Source organism: Amblyomma americanum, chromosome 7 (genome assembly GCF_052857255.1).
Source record: "Amblyomma americanum isolate KBUSLIRL-KWMA chromosome 7, ASM5285725v1, whole genome shotgun sequence".
Classification (NCBI taxonomy): Eukaryota; Metazoa; Arthropoda; class Arachnida; order Ixodida; family Ixodidae; genus Amblyomma; species Amblyomma americanum.
Window position 1 is genome coordinate 39,502,872 of NC_135503.1, and position 23,409 is coordinate 39,526,280.

Consider the following 23,409-nt stretch of genomic DNA (forward strand, 5'->3'; position numbering starts at 1 on the left):
GAGAAATTTTTATTGAGCATGGAAGCCACCAAAAAGCTTAATTCCCTCGCTGCCTGAAGGCTTGGCATGACAGTAGAAGGTTGCAGTGTTCAGGCCACGGAGGGAAGTTCAGGGTACATCCTTTAGTTCCTGGCTGCATAATAAATCTTCTATGCAATAAAGGATTTTCATCTTTTCCATGTTCCACAATCTTCTGTGGGCACTCACGCATCCTGGCTCCTTTTTTTACAGCTCAGGGAAGAAAGTTCAAGGAACTGGTGCTTACTGAGCAGCTAAATAGTAGAAATATTGCTTTTGCCAAAGTTCATGTGCACCTATGATTATATTGCTTTGCCAACCAAGCTTTGGCTTTACACACACACACACAAACATACTTCAAAGCTTAAGCCATGCATTTTAGGCTCAACAGCAAGTAGAATTACGTTCAGACAACATATATCCAAAGCAAAAACACAGTACTACAGCAGTGTTATGAACAATTTTTAAACCTATTTTCTCTAGTGTGAAAGCTAAAGCCTAGAATGGCTTTGTGACACGAACATGCACTATGAGAAAAGAAAGATCTGCTCATAATAACATGTTTAGAACTGGTTTGCCACAATCTCATTAGTGTGCACTTGTGACTGGCAGTGGAATAGGCTGACAGTGGCACTTACCACTTTTGTGCACTTTGCCATGAGCACCCACAGCTTCTAGGTCAACCGAGTCAAGCCTCATATTCTGGTCCCAGAACTGAACAAACAGAACAAAAATACTGCATAAACAGGACTAATGATCCAAGAAGGTGGCTGCTGCAGGACAGCAAAAATTTGAAGGGCAAAAAAGATAACCAGGCAATGAGAAAATAAATCTGAATTTTACTCTTTTGTAAAAAAAAGGACTCACATTCTCTAAATCATCTAAACAGAACAATTCCCTGACGTTAATAAATAAATAAATCTTGAAAATACTTACGTCACTGTGTGCAGGGTAGCCCTGCACATTATTTTGACTCGACCTTGTCATTATCGCAGTTATTTGTGCAAGAGAAGGAAACAGTCAAAACTGCGGAGCAAATATGCAGCTGGGCCACATGTTTAGGTATTAAAAGGAACCAAGTTGAATTTTCACTTTCTCAAAAAATCATGAAACACAGAAATTGTCCCTGCGTAAAAAAAAAGAAGAAAATAAAAGGAAGCATCACTGACAAACCTCCATCATCTGTTTGGTTTCTCCCTTCTTGGTGACATTCCTCAAGACTGCCTTGTAGGCTCCAGATTGAGAGAATGCAGTCAAAACTCTGCAGTAAGAAAAATGAGGCGCAAAAATTGCTCCGTGAGCACATTCTAGAACTAATGATCTTTATAACACACCAAGAGCGCACACTTAAAATTTCTTGCCTACTCGACTATTCATTGTGTACTGAAGCTTGGCTCACTAAACGTCAAGAAAGAAGCGGAAAAAAAGAAGATGAGAAAAGATAAGCCTTATTTCTATAGTATTTCAAGCACCAAACTTATCTACTGTCTATATCATTTCATATGCTTTAGCCAGGATTAGCTTCACTTACATTATAACCAGTAAAATGATTTCACAAGCCGTGCTCTTTATTCTCATCACTGCAAGCGTAAAAAATATTGCAGCATTAAAAAGATAGCAACAGCAACAATCGAAAAATATGTTAGAAAACTTCCTTTGGTAGACCATCTAGTAATGCTTAGTGCTGTCACTTATACATGTTAGTAACTACACAACACAGAAAACTTTCTTGTCCACTACTACTTCATGGCAGCAGTGACAAATGGTGTTCATAATCGAGAACAAACTATGTAAATCACTAGAACGTTTCTTGAGCTTGTTGCAATGACCAAAAGAAAACAAAAGGTGCTTGACCCACATTAGCTGGAGCCATTACACACTACCAATGTGGTGTCACTGCTGACCACAGTGATATCTGCAGCCTCTGTCTGGCTACACACATATCACGAGATTTGTATGGGGACTATTGAAAGCATAAACACAAAGGAAGGTGTTGGAGTTTTAATTGCCAGGGTGCCCTTTCGTGAAAAAAAAATAGCAGAGCTAGAACATGCAAGACGGCAAGTGCAGCAAAAAATGCACATATTAAATAAACCATTACAGTTCATAATCATATCTCATATGAACTGTACCTCAACAAAACGCAGCCACCGGCAAGAGAAGCAACATTTATTTGCTAGGATTCGAAAGACTCTGATTTTTAAGATAACGCATCTTAACTTCTACCAATGTGTATTTTTTGTATTGGTACTGATGGTTTTAAAGACATTATTAATGACGACGAACAAGTTTTGACACCAGAAAGTGCTTCCAGAATGTAACAATTCTAAAATCAAGAGTAAATTTCATAGCTACAAATCTACACCTCCTGCCTTAGGGAGTAAAACGCTCTCACTTTGGCGAAATTGTGCGCCATTATATAATAATAGGTAGCCGTGCATCCATTTTTAACAAGGAGACTCCAGTCGATGCGGCAACAAGAGGGGCGTTTGTGGGCCAAAGTGCTGTGTGCTGAACTAAGTGAACAAGTTTATACAGTATAGTAGCTGGGGCCGAAACATTGCAGCTAGGAAGAAGACTACGACTGGGGAGAGGACTCAGTCAAACTGAGGACAGTGCAGTAAGCCATAGAAAGAAAAATGGCAGGGGTATGGTCAACAGACAGGACGAGAGCAGCGTGGGAGAGAACAAGCATGAGTTAATGATATCTTAGCAGCAAACAACAAAAGGAAATGGACAAGGGCAGGACATACGAGGCGGAGAACAGCTAACCGATAATACCTTAAGGCAGCGGAGTGGATTCTAAAGTAACTTAAATGCAGCAGTGAGTGGCAGGAGTCTGCCGAATGTCAGCTGGGCAGATGAGGTTAGGAAGTAATCGGGGACAGGGTGACTGTAGCGGGCACAGGACAAGACTGACAGAGCAGAAAGTTGGGCAAGCTGGTTAATATGCATAGTATACAAGGCTGATAGAGATCAACAGGGAGAGGCTGCTGCCCACAGTGGACATAGCTGGACTGACAGTGACGATACAGTCAACAATACAGAGGCCATGGATGGGAGAAAAAGTGAGGTGGAAGAGAGCTCACTCGGCTGAGCAGTCCTGTGGGTGCCCAACGGCCTGGAAGCTGAGCCGGTCCTGAGCGTCCAGGGTGCCCAGGTGGTGGCGTGAGAAGAGGGCCTCCTCCCCCTGCTCCACATCACGCACCTCCCACAGCGTGTGCAGGGTCAGTGACTGCCCATCCTGGCTCAGGTGCAGAAAGGCATCCCGTGCCTCTGGCACTCGCGCTATCTCCCGGTACAGGCTCACTATGTTGCTCACCTGCACAGGAGAGGGCGTCAATAGTCACAATGGTTGTAAAAAAGCTGCATATGTCCAGCTATCACTGGTCACCAGAATCTGGCAGCTAGCAAGGCATGTATGAAACCCATGAGCACCTAACATCACTTACCAATGCTGTTCCAGCTTTAAAGGGACAATGAAGACAATGCCATCCATTCTTACTCTTTGCAAAATTTCATTGTTTGAAAAGTATGTTGTTGCACAATAAGACGAACACATACTACATGTACGCAGTTTGGTTATGAAAACAGCCTGTGGTGGCAATACTTGTATTTAATATTTTTCGCCTTTTCTAGCTTATAGAAGCTAGAAAAGCTTTATCACCACAAGGCAATAATCAATCAGCATAGGCCTGCTTCTATTTGCTTTTTGGTGTCCTATTAAACGAGATTCTTGTGGTGCAAACTGGCCATGTCCTTTGTTTACATAATGTGATAAGCAGAGATGCCTCACGTGCCTGTAGGAGCCAACACAAAAATTATAATGTTTGATATGTTCACCTGCTCCAGAACAGCCTGTTTTGCAGAGAGGAGAGAGCAATCACTACAGACTATTCTTCTGAAGTTGGTTTGGTGTGCAGTTTGCACTTAAATTTGTTTACACTTGAGCAAAACAAGATCTGAAAAACTAAGTCTTAACTATGAGTAGCCTTCTCACTTGGCAAAAAGAAATTGCAAAATACTTTTTCGTTTTTATACAACAAACAAAACACCCATCATTATCAAGACTGAGTATGAGGGCAGTTGGGTTCAGGGGAAGCAAAATATGCAAAATATAGCACAGTTGTTAGGGAAGGTTGCCGAGCCCATTTTTGTATTCCAGCAACTCGAAAAAGGTGCACTCTTGTCAGCCATCAGGCGCGTGTTTAACCTCTGGTACAGGATGTTCAAGACAAAAAAAGCTAATAGATAGCGAAGCCAAAGTAAACACACAGCAGCTGCCTTTTTTTTCCCCCTTCAGTAAATAAAACAGAGTATAAATCACAAATGCAGATGGGAAGGCAACAGCTGCAGCAACTCAGTTAGCAAGGGCACAGTAGAAAAATTTGGTGCCGTGAGTCATCCAGAGTCCACTAATGAAATGTTTTTATTCAGCTTCCAAAGGCTCGGTATAACCACAATCTAAAAAAATTTTACAGATATTCACTTTTTCTCCACAATTAGGAAAAGACTAGTTGCACTCTGCTTTCCTTCATTTCAATTATTTCTTTGAGTGCTTCCTTCACCGGCCTCACATGCTGGAGATGCGGGGTTCGATCCCCAGTGCCGCCGGGTACCCACCGGTGATACAATGGGTACAAGCTTCCCCTGGCCTGGTGCTCGGCTTAAACAGGGTGAAATGGTTGGGAAATGGGTCTTTGGCCCCACCTTGAGCAAATACCCTGTGCCATGGCGCTCTTTGGCAACAGACACCTTGCGCCATAAAAATTCACTATCATCATCATGCTTCATTCACCTAAACTCTAAAACCGCACCTTGGATATTTTTACAGCCTCATTACTTATGCACTGTGACAATCAGGCAGAAATCACCTTAAAACTTGTTCAGGTGACAAAAAAAAAAACGCAGCCCAAGAACATAAACCCCATGCACGGATCCATAGCGCTTTACTGTGCGCCTGCTTCCTTTTTGGCATATTGTGATTTCCTTCTGAACATTCGATGCTAACTGCACAAACTGTCGTGCTGTTCTATTTGTCGACTCCCTTAGCAGCTGCATAACAGCTTGGCTGAAATCTACATGCAAAGGGGGTGCTGAAAGAAAAAGGCAGCAAATCTGCAGGCCTGTTACTAAATGGCCTGTTGCTATTACCAGTGCTACTTCACAGTCTGTATCCTGCATGCAGAAATTAAAAGCTACAAGAATGCCTGTAATGTTACTGCGTATTATTTTACTACACAGGAGTAATTTAAAAGTATCCATGTATGCTGAGGTTAAACTGCAGTGGCTAATAAAATACAACTTGAACTTTTCGAAGTGATGCTAGACAGATTGCATGGCATCTAGTTTAATCACCAATAACAGTGAAAGATTTCACCAGCACATGAAGCACCTAATGCATTCAGAGATGAAGTGAAATTATTCTTTTTGTGCCATAAAAAATAAGTGTGCAAAAACAGTTTTTTGAAATACATTAGATTAAAATGAGCAAGACCAATGGGCAAAGATAGCTCTGGCATCACCTGAGAAATGCACCAAAACATAAAGCTAGGACTTAATAACACCAACTTTTGTTCACAACTTGCAATGTCAAAACGTTTTTCACCCACATCCACTGCGCCAGATTTCATGGCCATTGCTAGGTCGGCTCGGCTGCGATGCTTGTATGCTTTCAATGTCCCTTGTTTCACCCCTGCTGTAAAAATAGGCGCGTGACGAAGAACACAAAAGATAATGGCGAAATACCGGAGCCGAGATACCGGAGCCGAGACGCCGACCGGGGCGGGGCGTCTGCAACGCTAGAGGCGGTCACAACTGCACGTGCGTTCCAAAGATGGCGCCACAGGATGGAAGATCATACCGATTTTATTTTGCTGCGCGCTGCTTTTATATTGCGTACTCCATTCTTTAGCGCAGCTGCCACCACAGACCGTGTACGTGGGCAATAGCACATCGAACAGAACGGAAATAAATCATGCGGCGGCTGCAGCCGCTTGTGTCAGTAACCTGCGTTGCAAACAATATTGCAAACAAGGTAAAGCCTCGTTAAATCAGTTGTTCTGATTCTTTTCTGCTCAATAAGCCGAAAATGTTGTAAGCGTTTCAGTTGAAGCAGACGAAACGGCCGGAACAGCATAATCAAAGGGCCCGCGCTTCTTGCAACGCTCGCCTCGGCGGCCTTGTCGCGACGCTTTTGACTGCCGAAAACAGATGGCGCCACTACCGCCATCCAGCGAAAAAAACGTCGTCTGCGGGTTTTGGTTCGCCGATCTCTACGTAGACGATTACGTTTTCGCATCATGCACGGCTCAACTCAGTAAGTACCGTTGTTAAACTTGCTACGATACAAAAGTTACCATAATACGCAAGCTCTGTGTACAGTTTCATCGCAAATGAGCCAGCGGTTGAGGCGGGGAAACTTTTGAAAGTCTTCACGATAAAAACGCACAATACTGTACACCAACATACCCCGCTCGGATGGGATCAGAGCAGTCGTTAACGCTTACAGAAATTCCCAAGTTGAAAGCCTAATCGGCGGCACTACTCTTGAAACGCTGCTGCATTTGGTGCTGGAAATGAATAACTTTGAATTTGATGGCGACCACTATGTGCAAATTAGTGGCACATTAATGGGCACTAAAATAGGTCCTAATTATGCCAATATATTCATGGGCATTCTCGAAACCGAATTCCTTGACAGCTGCCTCTTCAGGCCTCTTTTTTTATAGGAGGTTTATAGATGACAAATTTCTTATATGGTGCCATGGTGAAGAAGAGCTACTCAAATTCATCACTAACTTCAATAATGCTCACAAAAGCATCTCCTTTTCCCACTCCTACTCAACCTCCATGATCAGCTTTCTGGACATCCAACTTCAGATCTCGAAAAGCCAGCTTGTCACCTCAGTGTTTAGGAAGCCCACAGACAAGCACCAATGCTTGCATTTTGAGAGTAGCCGCGTAAAACATTGCAAAAAGGAATACCATACAGCCAGGCTCTAAGATTTAAACGCATCTGCTCCCATGAAGAGGACTTCGTTTCAAGCTGTGAGGCACTCCGCAAGAATTTGGTCCGACAGCAGTTCCCGAAGCCCATCATCGACGATGCCCTTAAAAAAGCTGCAGCACAAGACCGCCGTAAAATCATAAATACCACTAAGCCTGCGCAGACAAACTTCCCAACTATCTGATATTAACCTACTCGCCATCTGCACCGAATGTTAATGCTATTCTCAAAAAGAATCATAACATTCTCCTTCAGACTGACAAAATGAAGCGCCTGCTTCCCGGGCCACCCCGTGTTGTATACCGGAGGGCAAGAAATATCAAAGATGCTGTAACCTTCTCGAAACTAGACAACGGTGAAGTCTCAGGGTGCAAACCTTGCAATAAACTGCGCTGTAAGCTATGTCCTATGATCAGTGCGGTCACAGAAGTTCGTAGCACAGCGTCATCTTTCTCATTCAAAATTCGAGGACACTTCAACTGTGACACCAGCAACGTTGTCTACCTTCTCGAATGCGGTGTATGCCGTGCGCAGTACATTGGGCAAACTGAAACTCCTTTCCGACTGAGAATAAATAACCACACAGCACACATACGATCACTGCCAGATCTGTCTCTTTCAAGACACGCAACCACGAAAGGCCATCCATTTGGAAGATTCAAGGCCACAATTCTGCAATCTGGCTTCCAGACACATTACGACAGAGAAGCCTGTGAATCATACCTAATATTTAAGTTTAACACTTTGTCTGGTGGCAATAATGAGAGCGCTGGCAAACTATCCTGCCTTTCAGGCTAAATCTTCCTGCGATGCTTTTGTTCTGTGTTTTTTTCTTGGGCATTATTTTGCAACCAAACGGGTGTTCCTTAAACCTACTATGGTGACTTTATTATAATACATTCTTCTATGTTTCACAGTTTAACTTCCTGTCGAGGTATTGAAATTCCTCTTGTGGTTAAACGCTGTCTAATTCTGTGACGCTCGTGTCCCATGTGTATTCATCCTACTATTATTATTGTTGTGTTTTTGCTAGTCGCTGCATTTTAGGTAGCACTTGCTTTTTAATACACTTTTTTTTCACACTAGTGTTGTATTTGCATTCATTTCTGCCCTTTTATGATTCCGCTTGTCATCTGTATCTATCCTATTATTGGTGTGTTGTTGTGAGCACTGTTCCCTGGGACGCAATTCCGTTCTTTGGGCACTTTCTAACACTCTGGCGCTGTCTTTTCGTGGGCTTTTATGGTTTCCCGCATATCTTCTGCTCAAAGATGCTACAGCAGTGACATATTTGTGTGTGTGTCTTGTGTGTTCATGTCTCCTGTTTTTTCTTCTTTTTTTCTCTTTTTCTCGGCCATTGCTCTGCAGTTTTCTCTGTGCATTATTTCTTTTTTGCTTTCCTGTAAGCAAGCCTTTCCATGTGGTTCTCGTATGCAAACGTCATCTGGTTTTAGCGGCTCACGTGTCACCATGTGGGCAGTCGCAGCATGTGCCGCCTCCTTGGGCCATCATTTGGAGCCACACAAACGCGGCCAGAGGCGTACAGACGCCCACAATTGGCGGACTCTTCCGTTCTTTTGTTAAGCCCCCACCACATTTTTTCTTTATTCGTTATTGCTTTTCTCTCTATCTTTTTTTTTCCAAAGTAACCGCGTGCCATCCCAGCCCGGCCTCCTTCTTACACCTCGTGTGTGTGCAGCGAGTTCATGCATACCCGACGTGGCGCCTTTACTCCCTAACATGTGGTAGGTGTCTGTGCTGTGTTCCGCTCTCCCCTTCCCTTTTTTTTTGTTTATTTCTTTTCTTTTTAAGCCCTCTGTGTCCCATGCTATAAGAAGACGCGTCCATGCACTGTATAATCATTCTTGACAAAGACCAGTCCCTGGTCAAAACGTTGAATAAATTCGTTACGTTTTTCAATGTGACTTCCCCAACTTATTATATTTTTAATCAGTGGCCGTGAAAAATTGCATATCCCTTATATATATATATATATATATATATATATATATATATATATATATATATATATATATATATATAAAATTTAAACCACTAGCATCGTAATACCATAGCGCTGTAGCGTTCCAGCCACTGTAGCGTTCAAATTTCGTACAGTGGTAGCACCTGACGGTAGGTGGGTTTCCCAAGGTTGGTTTTATACGCTCAGACGCGAAACTGACATCGCGCAGCACGCGGGCGCCTTTTTGCGTTTTGCGTCGACTGAAAATAACCGAGCGCGAGTACCCGGGTTCGAACCCGACTGCGGCGGCCGCGTTTCGATGCAGGCGAAAGGCAAAGGCGCCCGTGTGCTGTGCGATATCAGTGCATGTTAAAGATCCCCAGGTGATCGAAATTATTCCAGCGCCCTCCACTAAGGCACCTCTTTCTTCTCTCAGTGTCCGCCAAGATATGAGACAGATACTGCGCCCTTTCCTTTTCCCAAAAGCCAATTATATTTTAACGCGACAGCGTTAAGGAGCTGGTGTTGCAAAAAACCCGGTGTCATTGGCATCTTTGGCCATGAGAGAAAAATGGCGCATCTTGGAGGACACCTGAACCGCGCCATAAGAGGAGGGATTTTACTTCCCTTATGGTGGGGTACGGTTGTCCAGCTAGAATTGTGACAGGCGTCATTTCTTTTCCTTAAAACCAATTTTCCAATTTCCTTCCCACCCACCCTGGCTCAGTGGTTAGGGTGCTCGGCTACTGATCCAGAGTTCCTGGGTTCCAACCCAACCACGGCGGCTGCATTTTTGTGGAGGCAAAACGCTAAGGCGCGCCCATGTGCTGTGCGATCCCCAGGTGGTCGAAATTATTCCCGAGCCCTCCACTACCTACCGCACCTCTTTCTTCCTTCACTCCCTCCTTTATCCCTTCCCTTATGGCGCCCAGTTCAGGTGTCCAACGATAAATGTGGTTCAGGTGTCCAATGTGCCATTTCCTTTCCCCAAAAAAGCAATTATTATTATTATTATTATTATTATTATTATTATTCCTTCCCTTAAGGCCTGGTTCGGGTGTCCACCGAGAGATATGTGAGACAGGCGTCCTTTCCTTAAATTGTCCAACATGGCCCTGTCGCCCACTGCAGCCTGCCCACTGCAACACACTGCTGCATCTTAAGAGGAAGCTTAAGTGTCCTTTGTTTTAGCCTGTAGGCGCCAGGTATAGTAGGTTTAATGATCCCCAAGTGGTCAAAATCATTCTGGAGCCTCCACTACATCATCATTTTCTCTCTGGCTTCCTTCACTCCCAACATCCTCCCTTCCCTCCATGCGCGATTGAGGCAGTTGGTTGAGGCATGTTGGTGTCCACTGAGGGTAGCGCCCAGATAAGTATTGCCATGGACTCTGCCATGGTACTGCACTTTTTACTTCCTTCCTCAAAACCAATTTTCTTTTGCCTGACCTTCTGACCAAGCGTACTTTCAAATAGGCAACCACGTTTTGGTTTTAATAAATCCCGCGCCAAACACGACTAGCTGAAGACCGCGGTGGCTCATCAGATGTACCTGAAATACTGAGCCTACGCGAGCGACTGGCTGGATAGAAAGTGACTTGATCCATTGTAATAGTTTAACCTGTTTCCGATGGACCGGCGCGCCGACACTTCCGAGCCTGCGATAAACCGGCCAAATGAGGATGCTTGACAGACACTCGTTCGGGAAACACCATTCACAAGCATATGTAACCTGGCATACTACACTCCAATTTTAAAAGTGTACATACTACCTTACCCCCTGCTCTAGCGTCGTTTCGGCAGGACGTCATTTTAACCTTTGTAAGGCGATGTCGAAAGATATGGTCATAGTGTGTTGTGAAAATCGCGGATGCTAGAGAACAAGGTGGCCCTTGACGTAGCCGGTACAGATGCGGGCACCAAGAACTATAGCTTCGACACCTTGCAGGCATGCATCGTTTTCGAAAAAGCTGCATTTAATATTATCAAGCAGGAGGCCTTGTAAACTGCCCAAGGCAAACCGCAAACTGTAGCTCGGCTGGTGAGCACGAGTTCGCGCAAGTTCAACCCCTGCTGGGCGGCCATGTTTCTGTACAAGCAAACTGCAAAGTGCTTAGGTTTCGATGCACGCATAAGAACCGCAGGTGATCAACTTTAATCCAGAGCCCTCCACTTCAGCATGCCCCAGAGGCTCGCCCAGCCAAAAAAAAAACATTGGGTCCAATTGAGAATTCCAAATGAATCCAATTGGGCGTCAAATGGACTCAATTGGACTCTGGAAAACCAATTTGGATTCCAACTGGTTTCCCTAATTCAAGTTGGTCAGTCCATCTCAGCTTCCAATTACAGTCCAGTTCGCTCTGCCATTTCAACTGAGTTATCGAACTGGTTCCCAGGACTCTAATTGGTTTCATCACTTTCGGTTGGATTGTCCAGATCCCCTGTGAGTCAAACTAATGGTGAAATTGTATAAAGGCATTGATTCCTGCATTACCAATTGTCTAGCCCGCTAGTCCAGGTAATAGAGGAGTTCAGTGCCTTGCTCCAAATGGACATGTAGTCCATAGCGTTGCAAGTGAGCCAACAGGGAGGTCCAACTGGATGTTTTAGTTGGTTAAAGATGCCCAAATGGAAAACTGGAAAGCCAATGATTGCCTTATTGAGATCTGAATATTGCTCTTTAGTAACACAGAACAGTGAACTAATGAGGTCTTAGTAAAAAGATATGAGCAGCCTTATCTGTTGCATTGTTTTAATCATTTCAACCATCACTGCGGGCATGAATTAATGAAATAACATTGTTCAACGGACAAGCGCCACTGGCTCCAGCAGGAGGGCAAGAGTGCGTTCTGTGGGTATACACTGACTGTGTCTATGTTCCTTCTGTGTGATATTAATGCAGTCTTGTTTGTCTCCACTTCCTTAAATGCATGGAATTCTCTTAATTTCAATTCCCATGTAAAAATGTTGGCTCCAAACGCACAGCATTTCCTAAATTCTGGGACAAGATTGAATTGGTTCAACACCATTCGAATCAATAAACAATTGGATGTGAACGAACTGACTCGTTGGTTTTAACCAAAGCACTTGCACTGGTGATGTAGGCCAGGAAAGGTCTATTGCACCAGACCAACCGAAGTCTTCCAATTGGAGTGCACTACTTCATGCCTTCCCATTGGAGCTGATCATTTGGTGTCGGCCAATTGGAGTGGTCCAAATGGTATTTCCAAATTGGTATTCTTCAATAGTGTAGAAAACACATTTGGATATATCCAATTGGTTCCAATTAGTAATTTCTAATTGGAACCCAATAGTTTTTCTCGACTGGGCAGTGACTCATGGGGTCATGAGGCGTGGTGAATAAAAGTGCTTATTCGTGGCCGAACAATTACTTTTGATGATGTACCAATGAGACCACATGCAGGTCTTGGAAATCGCCAAACAGCAACAAGGGTTGAGCAAGCAAGCATACCCAGCCGCCGCAATGGGCAGTGGGATGCCAAGAACCGTGGAAAGGCCCCGTCCTGAAAGCTCGTAAGTCTACAGTTTTCAAACAATAGGCACTACTGTGATTTGTGACACTGGCAAATGCTTGGGCAGCCGACAGACTATGCACAGTCAAGCAAGCACAAAAGAGGCATCAGCGAAAGCTTCACTAATTCGCTCAACTTCAGTAGAATATAGAAAACATTGCAAATAAGTTACACATACCGCTTATCAAACCATTAAAAATGCCAAGTAGCAGCTGCAGATGGGCAGCAGTGTCTACCGGATCAGATGACCAATAGACTGACATTGCCTTTAGAATGCTTGCAGCTTCCACGGTTCCGCTGATAAAAACTTACATGGTGTTGCAAAGCAAGCAGTGAGCAGCATTTCATGACATGTTATATTTTTCACGCTGTGAGCTTGGCATTGGATGGCAGAAGTGTTCAACTCAACTGGCCATCAGTATATGGCATAATAAACCTTTACAATTTCCTGCAGTTAGCACTGTAAAGGGTAACATTTCACACTTAGTGTGGATCACACCCTTCCTTTGCATCAGGTGCAAAACGGACACAACATCTTCCACAGTGACTAGTTCTGGGTTAAAATGCGCCTTGAACTGCCCACAGCAACCTGCTGCAGTTATAGCTTCACTGACAAGATAAGGAAGTACTCTGGAAAGGGCTTTGTCCCTGTAATTTGTTTGTAATATACCCAGATAAAAGGTCGGACATTACGGAAGGACGCAAAGCACAGTGTGAACACAACTGTATAGTAGAGAAGGAGGTGCAACAAATCTGTTTGCTAAATCTAGGATTAAGGTCATACATACATATTAATATAATTACACATGCTGTAGCAGGATTAAATGAGAAAATCAAATTAAGCTGTTAGAAGTGATTCTGAACAAGCATCCAGTGTAGACACCAGTGACTTGGTAAGGCAGTTCTAATTGACAACTGTAAGCGGCAGAAAGCAGCGATGCAATATACTACTATTATATTGTCATGTATTAGTGACGGCAGTTCGGCGTGCTAAAAGAGAGCGAAAAGGGTTTCCAAAAGAAACTCTTCATTAGGCTGACTTGTGTCCAAAAAGAAATGAATGACTCGGCGGCGGCGTAGCAACAAGCGTGCTCGGCGGTCGTCGAACATAATGCCAGCTGCTCCCGGCTGTGCTCAATTCAAAGCTGATAGCAAACTTTCGAGATACATCGTGGAAAGTTTCTACAACATTCTGGAACAACATAGAATCAGGTCCGCCTGGGTGCGATCAATCGAGATAAATCTGGTCACGTCTTGCATAGCAAACAAAGCGATAAAGCGGCATGGCGGCAGCTTTGAAGAATGAACAAACCCTACAAAGGTTTGCGGCATTACTCCCCTCTCAAAGAAGCATTGACCCAATACTTTAAAACAAATGAGGCGGCTAGAAACAAAGCACACTGTGCAAAAATAAACATTGAGTGTGGAAACACAGCGTCCTTTAGCGCGAATAATTGGGCTTGAGACAGACGACATGGACAGCTTCTGGTCGTATGCAGCGTCGCTGGGATGCAATCATTTCGTCAGGGATGACTTCATAGTCCAGTTCAACTAGCCGACAAAGAATCTTGTACAGCCCGAAATACTAATGCAAAAGCTTTTCACTCAATTTGCGGCGGCGAATGGGCGTCCAAACCCAGACTCGGTCTCTAGGCTTGTATTCCGCGTTGCATCTTCGTAGGTTGTACTGTCTGGCGTCGGTTCGCTGCTGGTTTTCAATCTGTAATCGAGCAAGTCTTTGGGCTTCTTCTATGCGCTGAAGGTGAGCGGCGACGTCAACGTTATCTAGATCGATAACGTTGGGCAGCATGGCGTCTAGCGCGGCCTCCTTGCCATGGACGAGCCTAAAAGGCGTCGTCTGGGTGCTTAAACTTTACTTAGTGACAGACCAGTAGTTTTGATAATGACTGCACATATGCCAGCCTCAAAAGCATAGGAGGAAAAGGGAGCTTACGTCAAGTGACTCGATACCCTGAAGCCTGAGGATGGTGGACATGCGCTTGCGCGGCAGCTGCCCCTGCATGGCCTTCTGGTGCTTGCGCGACGTCGAGTGGGACCTGATGTCGCTGAGCTTGGCAGTGAAGGTGATCTTACAGTTCTTGCAGAACGCTATGCAGGCATTCTCCGCCACGGGTGCCAGCCAGCCTGTCAAACAAAGCAGCCAGCGAGCCAGGCACACCATTTTACCATTCAGCATGTATGTATTTACCAGTACAACGACCATCTAAGTGTCAAATGCACATGAATTGCCACACTGTCCATGCACTTAATTACTGGGACAGTGAACACATGACCCTAATGATGTTCTTTCAATGACATGTACAAACATTGTTTGGAGAGAAAAATCCATTGCCTGTTGCATAAAAAACTGAACAGTGGCATGTGGGGGCAATTTTGATGCTAATTAAAACAACAATCATGTCTTACTTTTCTATACCATCAAATGCATAATCTTCATGGCTACCACTCACGGTTACCTTCTGCTACTATTTCATGACACACCCTAGAAACCTGCTTATAATATGCATACCTTTCTTCTTTCTTTTTTTTTTTTGGCATGACAGGATTTGAATCTCGCATTGCGTAAGCATCTGTGTTCAGTGCATAATTCTAAATGCTCTAAATGGTACTAAGGTCGTCTCGCTTTGCAGGAGGCAACCACACAGCTCTCCTTTAGAGCACAGCAAAACCCAGACCAAGTAGTAACCAAGTCAGACAGTAATTAAAAGAAAATTATTCACTTTGTTCATGTCGGAAGAAAGTAATGAAGAATGAGCAAGTGGATATGGTTTACCAAAGTGAAAAAAGAATTCAGTGGCAACAAAGCACCATGAAAAATTCACTTCTTTCAAGAAGGGCTCAGTCAAACCTGTGTAGCTGTGAAACTACCTTTTGAATGCATATATCAACATGCTGCTGTGTGCCAAGGTATATGATATATCATGCAGGAATAATTTCTAGTACATTGGTTGCAACATGAATTTTAAAGCTCTGCCTTCCTGCTATCTGACATAAGGTACGAAATGCACAACAGCTACCCAAAATAAAGTTTCAACACTTTTTTCTCCTTTTACTTCAGGATGTGCTCATGCCTATGTCACAGAAGACTAGCTACAGGCCATTTCCAGTGAATCAGCTTTCTTAGAACGCACATCACTGAAGCCAGTCAGGTAGCACTCCATAACAAGTAGCCGGCAAACAGTTCTCAGTGGTGGCATAGTGCAACATTTACGTGTTACATCGAACAATATATTTCAGCTTACTTCTTGAAATAAAATTCCTTTTGCATACCTGCAGTGACAAGCGTACAACACATCACTCATTTGATCACGCATATAGTTGCATGGAACTTTTCCTCCTGTATTCATGCCTTCCCATCCAATGTTGTGCAGTGTCACTTGCTGAGTGAATTTGAAAAAACTAGCATAAATATATCTGCACAAGTTTGCGATCACAAATGATAGGCTGTGATGCTCACAGATATTTTCCACAAATAGCTGAGTCTCCCAAACAGAGGTTCAAAACAAGCAGTCCCCACCTCCCCAGCTTTTCTCCGAGGACGGAGCAATCAGTTTCAGTGTACACCTCCAATGAAGCCTCTACCCCACTCAATATAGACTTAGGAATCATTGAAATACTGCAAGTTACTCCGTTTCCACTGGAAGACTATAATGTGTGTACACCAACTCTGATTCACTTGAACTTGAAGAAGAACAAAAATTTGTCAGAATTATGTGTAGGTCAAATCAAAGGGCACCTTTTTAATACAGGACATCTTGGTGGAATCATGGTGCCAATTCAAATAAACTGGAAGTTACAATTTAGCAATTTCAAATTAATGACATTTCATTGTATAAACCCACCTCTCATCTTTCATGCTACAAAGCAAATTCTCGAATAAATGAAAAAATTGTAGGGGACACTTAAGCGCCACCTTAAGGGTATGACGCGATAGCTTAAAGGGTTAATGGCCTTATGTGCAGAATTAGTCATTCTCTACTGGACATTCACAGATCCCTGGGAGTCCTCAAACCGCTCTTGACACAGTGGTGCAGTGGTTAAGCAATGCACCACCGCCCTGAGATGGCAGGCACTGCCATCGGTGGGGTTTGTGCGACCCACGTTGCTCTTGCTGGTCAACCTCTAGCTACCAATCATTAATTTAATTGTCACCTGCCACAGCACACAGTTTGCTCGCTATCTAGTGGGCAGGTTGTGGAGACGCCATAGGTTATGTGACCTAGATTGCCCACCTGCCAAATAGGTTGCTTCTCTGGGAATTTTTCGCGGATTTTTCACTCACGGCCAGTGCGCCGGATTTCTATGACATGGGCCCCTTAATGCTCTCGTGACAAAAACTACGCAAACAACAGCTTTAGATCTTGCAAAGCCGTTACTCAACCCAACCGGTATTCCACTTTAGAAGTGCGCATGTATTGCAATACAATGAGAATTGGGTTTATGGGTTTATGGGGGTTTAACGTCCCAAAGCGACTCAGGCTATGAGAGACGCCGTAGTGAAGGGCTCTGGAAATTTCAACCACCTGGGGTTCTTTAACGTGCACTGACATCGCACAGTACACGGGCCTCTAGAATTTCGCCTTCATCGAAATTCAACCGCCGCGGCCGGGATCCAATGAGAATTGTTATAAACTTAGTTTCTAGAACTAAGGTACAGCTCAGTGCGCATGGATTAAGATTACGCTACACTTTCACACACGTCATATGCAGAACTAGCCAAAAAGTTCTGATGGAAAAAAAATTATACATGCAGGAAAGGATTGGCCATGCCCATTATGGTTGCTGGCCAGTGCATTCTGTCACCTCTCAATTAACATCAGTTTTTTTGTACTGTTTTATGCTGTTTAGTACACCTCACAGTATTTGTCAGGAAAAGCTATGCATGTCTTTTTGCCAAACAGTTTCACATGTTACAAACTGCTGTTTAATTCCTCAAGCAATTCTCTTCTGCATAAAACAGCAGGAAAACGAAAAGCTGCTTAAGTCAAGTACAAACATCACACTCTCTCCTCAAGTTCCTATGTGTTATGCTTGGGTGATAGCTTCGCCAGCGCTTCAGCATTCTAACTGCTTACGAGTTTGATCATTTGAAAACAGGGAGTTTAGAACTGAAAATGGAACATAACATTTTATAATAACAATAATAATTGGTTTTTGGGGAAAGGAAATGGCGCAGTATAGCTGTCTCATATATCCTTGGACACCTGAACCTCCCCATAAGGGAAGGGATAAAGGAGGGAGTGAAAGAAGAAAAGAGGTGCCATAGTGGAGGGCACCGGAATAATTTCGACCACCTGGGGATCTTTAACATGCACTGACATCGCACAGCACACGGGCGCCTTAGAGTTTTGCCTCCATAAAAACGCAGCCGCCGTGGTCGGGTTCGAACCCTGGAACGTCGGATCAGTAGCCGAGCGCCCTAACCACTAAGCCACCCCACTGAGCACAGAATATCTTGTAGATGTCTTAAAATGTCTGTAATGGTCATAGATGTCTTGGACTACAAAAGATATCTACAAGACGCTGTTTGATACTTGTCTACAAGATATTTAGCCAAGATATCCGGAAGCTGTCTTAGGAAGGATTTTTACGCTTTCAGCAGCTACGCAAGACACTTACTAATCCGTTGTCTAAAAGTTGTCTTCAATGCATTCTGCTCCAGAAGCCTGGAGGGCTTCCTCACAAGACGTTTTATCGACCTATATAGCTGCAGTGCAATATTTACGTGTAAATAGGAAACACCTAGAGACACACGTGGCCATCAGAAACACAATAGAAAAGAGTTCAATTCACATCTTGCCAACACGTACACGCATGCATGACTGCATAGGCAGGAATATTTTATTGCCCCGGACATGCTATTCCGATTCCTGTGGCACATGCGTGACAACCCCCTGCCCACTGAGCCCCAATCTATCTACTAAACAGATATAATTCATTTTTCCAAGATGAACAAGCAATCTTATTAAGGCATCTCAACTGACCTCTGAGACAGGTATTGGATATTTCTTAGACGTCTTAACCAAGACATCTTGCAGATGATTACAAGGCAATTCTAAGCATCTTGAAACACTCTTTAGACACTTTCTAGCTCAGCTAATGCTCCCACTTTTTTTGAGCTACAAGACTTTTTGCAAGACTTCTTGTAGATCTCTCAAAGACAAATTCTAGAGGTGTACACTGGCTTGAGTCACAGTCTACAACAGGAAATATGTATGACAATCATAAGTCTCAAGAACTCATTTTGAGCTGTCCCCGAAAGTATACTGCCTGGCCGCTCACTGAGCCTGGTACGCCTTAAAGACTCCAAAATCTAATAGTGATGTTTCAGTAAAAGTTGAGACATCTTTCACAGACGTCTACAAGACGTTTCTACTTGACTTTTTTTATGTAGAATGCGTGTGCGTGCCCATAAATTAGCTTTCATTTATGAGTTTATTTTTCTTCTGTGGTATGAATCAAGACTTGCAACTATCAGAACGTCACATTTAAACCAGACTAATTCTAATGCACCAAGAATAAATTAACAAACACGAAAATATCTCCAGTAACTTTGTAGGTCGGCAGTTCTCCCCATGCACATTGCAGAGGGCGTTGGAGTACGGTATATAAGGATGATCAGCTAACGTTGCCTGGTAGTATAAGGCGAGTGCTGCAGGGTTTGTATTCTTTGATGTTTTCTGTGCTTGTATGGATGACTGTGGTGGCCTTTACGAAGTAGTACTTCAAAAATCTTAGCCAGTTGCGACTACATATCTTGTGGGAGCTCTAGCTGAGCTAAAAGATAGGTACAAGATGTATCAAGATGTCTAAAAATTTTTTGCAAGCAGACGACAATATATCAAGACATTTTACAAACGTTTAGTAACTGCCTCAGAGGCCAGCTGACATGTTTATGATGGTTTATCTAGATAATTATAAAATGTCTTATGAACTTTTGTGGGTGTCTAGCAGTTATCTTGGGTCAGCTACGAAACGTCCTCTAAAGACATCTTGTAGCTCAAATAGGTGGATCATTAACTGAGCTAGAGGACATTTACAGAACGTCTGAAAGGTATCTGGAAATATTTTTCAAGCCATTTGTTAGATGTTTGCAAAGACATTTTCCAAAAGTTTATAAGCTGTTCGAAGCTTCACTTAGGACGTCTTCAAGACGGGTTGGACATCTTGCCAAGATTACTTCTAGTCGTCTGAAAGATGAGTGTTCAGTGGGCACCGCGGCGGGGCGCCGATTTGCGCAGCACATATGTCGGCGACAGTCGTTCACCTCCTGCAAGAAGCGTCTTATGCATCTTTCGAGACATCTGCGGCCTTGTTCGCCAGGAGGAAACGAAAGCAGTTAAAACTCAGCTAAAAGGAAACAAAGAGCGACTAGTGATAACGCTGTTGTGGATAGCGGGCGCTATTGTTATCTATCGCAAGCACCACCTACATTCATTTGGTGGCACGCCGCCGCCCACGAACGAGACGAACATTGGCGTCATTCCTCGCCTTGGCACCGATGCTTCGGCGCCACCACATACTGGATCAGTCGACAGGATCGAACCTATGCGGGGATACCCCAATGCTTCGGCGCCACCACAAACGCCTTGCGCGATCATTTTCGGCGGCACTGACAAAACGGTCGCACGCTGCTCTTGAATACCGACCGAAAATTTATTGCGCCACACGCAAGAAGACTTATCCCGCCTTCTGTTTTCATGTCACAGCAAGAAACAAAAGGTAGCACCACACGGCGGCCGTGCCACTTGAAGCGCTTGAAGTGCAGCAATAACACGAGACGAGCGCCTCTAACCATGCACCAAAACCATTCGAACAGAGCGCTTGCTTTATTATTCACTGGCGGATCGGCAGAGACACAATATCGCAGGGACAGAAAGGCTTAACTAACTGTAGTTGTTGCCGACTACTACCTCTTTTCTGAAAACAAAGTTCGATACGGGTAGAACGTGCTAACGTTCGAGATACGAAAGTAAACTTTCAACTCTGCGACCGCGCGAACGCCTAGCCACGCGGTGAAGGGCAGAGCTGTGAATCCGCTATACATGACGGGGAAATGGACGGCGCCTGCAAACCGATTTTTTTTCGGTGCCGCACCTCGCCAAATGTAGCGGATTCCCGAGCGAAGGCGTGCGAGTGTGATGCGAGGCGCCTTTCGAAAGCGTGCGCTGTCTGCAACAAGCCGAACAAGCGGGTATTAGAGACCGCGGCGAGCTTACCCCGGAAAGCTGGGCATTCTTCCCACTCCTTGCGGTACCGCTGTTTGTACTTCGGGCTTTGTCTCATTACCCATTTGTCGGCTTCTGGTCTGTCGTTCATTGTCGACGCGTCGCCAGTGTAAGCACTCAAGAGTGTCTGTTGGCTCAGGCGGAGACGGCCATGCACTTTTTTACAAAATCTTGGGAACTGATTTAGTTGCCTTGTTGCTTGGGTAAATAGCGTTGTCGGACGCGTAGCGGGCGGGCGTTTTTTTTTTTTTTTGCCACTAGTTTCGTAACTAGCCGTGAGCGCCTTACTTATCCAAAGCTTGCTAAAATATAAAGTGCTCAGCGACAAGTTGTGCCTGCTTTTCCGTAGAACCACTCATTCAGTATTTTTTTCGCAGTGAGATTAAAAAACGGCAGCGTTCGCACCAACGTGTTCGCACATTTTCCAGCGTACTAAAAACTGGTCGGTAGACTGTGCGACCACTCTGATCTCCACTAGGGGGCTCGATGCCGCATTCCCGCATTCTGAAGTGGGCGCAAGTGAAGCCACCGGAAGTTGGGCGGCATGTCCCGGAAGTGCTGGGTCTCCTGTACATTTCAATGCAAAAAGTCGCGTCTTTCGCGCCTTCGTTCTCAGTTATTTGCGTTGTTTTCGTGTAATATCTGCTGTTATATGAAGGGAGCAAGCAACTTGAACGCGAGAAATGTGAGCATCGTTTGGGGAACCCTGTAATTCCAGAGAAACCGAAGTAAACAGGCATGCAGGTCTCACCATGCCGCGGCAAAGGGGTACGTGCATTAATAAACACTATTTTCTTATCTGGTTCTTGTCTTACGAGCGTAATTAGGGGAAGTAGTGGAATGACGATGAGTCTAGGTCATCTTAAAAACAAATTTTCGTGTTGCAAAGAAAAGGCTGGCGCGGAAACCCTGAAACTCGAACTGCCGCTGTTTCAGTTTCGGTTTGGTGGCGGACGATGTCTCTTCTCATCGACGGCAGGTGATGTTTATCGCTTTAGTGTGTAATTTACCTTCCAGACGTGCTTTCAATCTAACTCAATAGCACAGCCACGTTTCACCTACACAGCACGAGAGAAACGACTGACGAGAATTGACGAATGCAGCAGCGCATGTGACAAGCGCAGTTTGAAGTGAACAGTGCCAAGCATCACACCAATAACAGCCCATTCAGGCATAATTTTCTACAGCACGAAACAGTACTTGATACGCTCCGTCGAAAAAGCAGTACCATATACCTTTTGAACGCGATAATGTGAACCAGCAGAACACCGACGGCACCTCATCAGATTTTGGCCTCGCCCTCGCTCCGGTTCGGTCTAAACATAATTCGGTAAAATGGTGCACTGCAAAGTCAGCTGCCTAATGAAGGTTTCCACCTAGTCTTTCTTAACTTTATCCCTCATTGATTGTATAACTTTGGCTTAGAGCGCGACAACATACATCACAACAAAGAGCAGAGTTGGCGATGCTAGCGCAACGGGACGACACAGAGTCGAGCAGACGAGGTTCCGTACGTAGCGACGTTCTGTCATCTGCTAGTGTCGTCCCATAGCGATACAATGAACCCTTATTTTTGAAACGTCTTTCCCGAGAACTTTGCTGCTCTCCTCATGCAGTTGGCGGCGCAACAGGTGGGCATTGTCATGAAGAAAAGACGAGAATGTCGAAAAGACAAAATGCTAAGTGGAAAACGAGAACTGAAACTGAAAAACCGTGCTGAGGTCCGATTTCATGCACTGCCAAGTGGAGATCAGTGGTGTGGATGCCGCATCGGGCGCCCGAAAGTGAAGCCACCGGAGGTTGGGCGCCATGTCCCGGAAGTCAGCCTTTGGCAGTGCACGAAATCGGGCCTCAGCAAGGTTTTTCAGTTTTCGTTTTCCGCTTAGCATCTTCTCTTTTCGACGTTCTCGTATTTTTTAATGACAATGCCTACCTGTTGCACCGTCAACTGCATGAGGAGAGCAGCAAAGTCCTCGGGAAAAACGCTTCAAAAATAAGGGTCCATTGCATTGACACTAGCAGACGACCTCGTCTGCTCAGCTCTGTGTCGTCCCGTTGCGCTAGCGTCGCCAACACTGCTCTTTGTTGTGGTGGCACGTTGTCGCGCTCTAAGCCCAAGTTATACCATCAATGGGGGATAAATTTAAGAAAGGGCAGGTGGAAACCTTCATTAGGCAGCCGACTTTGCAGTGACAATTTTACCGAATTTTGTTTAGACCGAACCGGAGTGAGGGCGAGGCCACAATCTGCTGGGGTGCCGTCGGTGTTCTACTGGTTCACATTAGCGCGTACAAAAGGTATATGGTACTGCTTTCTCGGCGGAGTGTATCAAGTATACTGTTTCGTACTGTAGTAAATTATGCCTGAATGGGCTGTTATTCGTGTGATGATTGGTGCAGTTCACTTCAAACAGCGCTTGTCACATGCGCTGCCGCATCCGTCTTTCTCGCCAGTCGTTTCTCTCGTGCTGTGTAGATGAAACGTGGCTGTGCTATTGAGTTAGACTAAGAGCACGTCTGGAAGGTAAATGACACCCTAAAGCGATAAGTATCACCTGCCGTCGATGAGAAGATACATCGTCCGCCACCAACCCGAAACTGAAACAGCGGCAGTTTGAGTTTCAGAATTTCCGCGCCAT

At 44.5% G+C, this 23,409-nt stretch overlaps 1 protein-coding gene across 6 annotated transcripts in view; it reads right to left on the reverse strand.

Annotated features, from left to right (window-relative positions):
• The window catches only part of LOC144098944 (acylamino-acid-releasing enzyme-like), a 45,256-nt gene extending 24,235 nt beyond the window's left edge, over positions 1-21,021 (reverse strand). For 2 of the 6 annotated variants that reach the window (XM_077631925.1, XM_077631926.1), the window contains exons 1-5: positions 19,976-20,042; positions 14,477-14,667; positions 3,108-3,340; positions 1,192-1,279; positions 657-732 (exon numbers count right to left, since the gene is read on the reverse strand). In XM_077631925.1, coding sequence (XP_077488051.1) covers positions 657-732; positions 1,192-1,279; positions 3,108-3,340; positions 14,477-14,667; positions 19,976-20,027 — 640 coding nt within the window. In that variant the 5' untranslated portion in view covers positions 20,028-20,042. Of the gene's footprint in view, positions 1-656; positions 733-1,191; positions 1,280-3,107; positions 3,341-5,606; positions 5,813-14,476; positions 15,699-17,880 lie in introns of those variants that run through there. The other 4 variants (XM_077631929.1, XM_077631927.1, XM_077631928.1 and 1 more) reach the window with 4 other exon arrangements.
• Between the last annotated feature and the right edge of the window lie 2,388 nt (positions 21,022-23,409).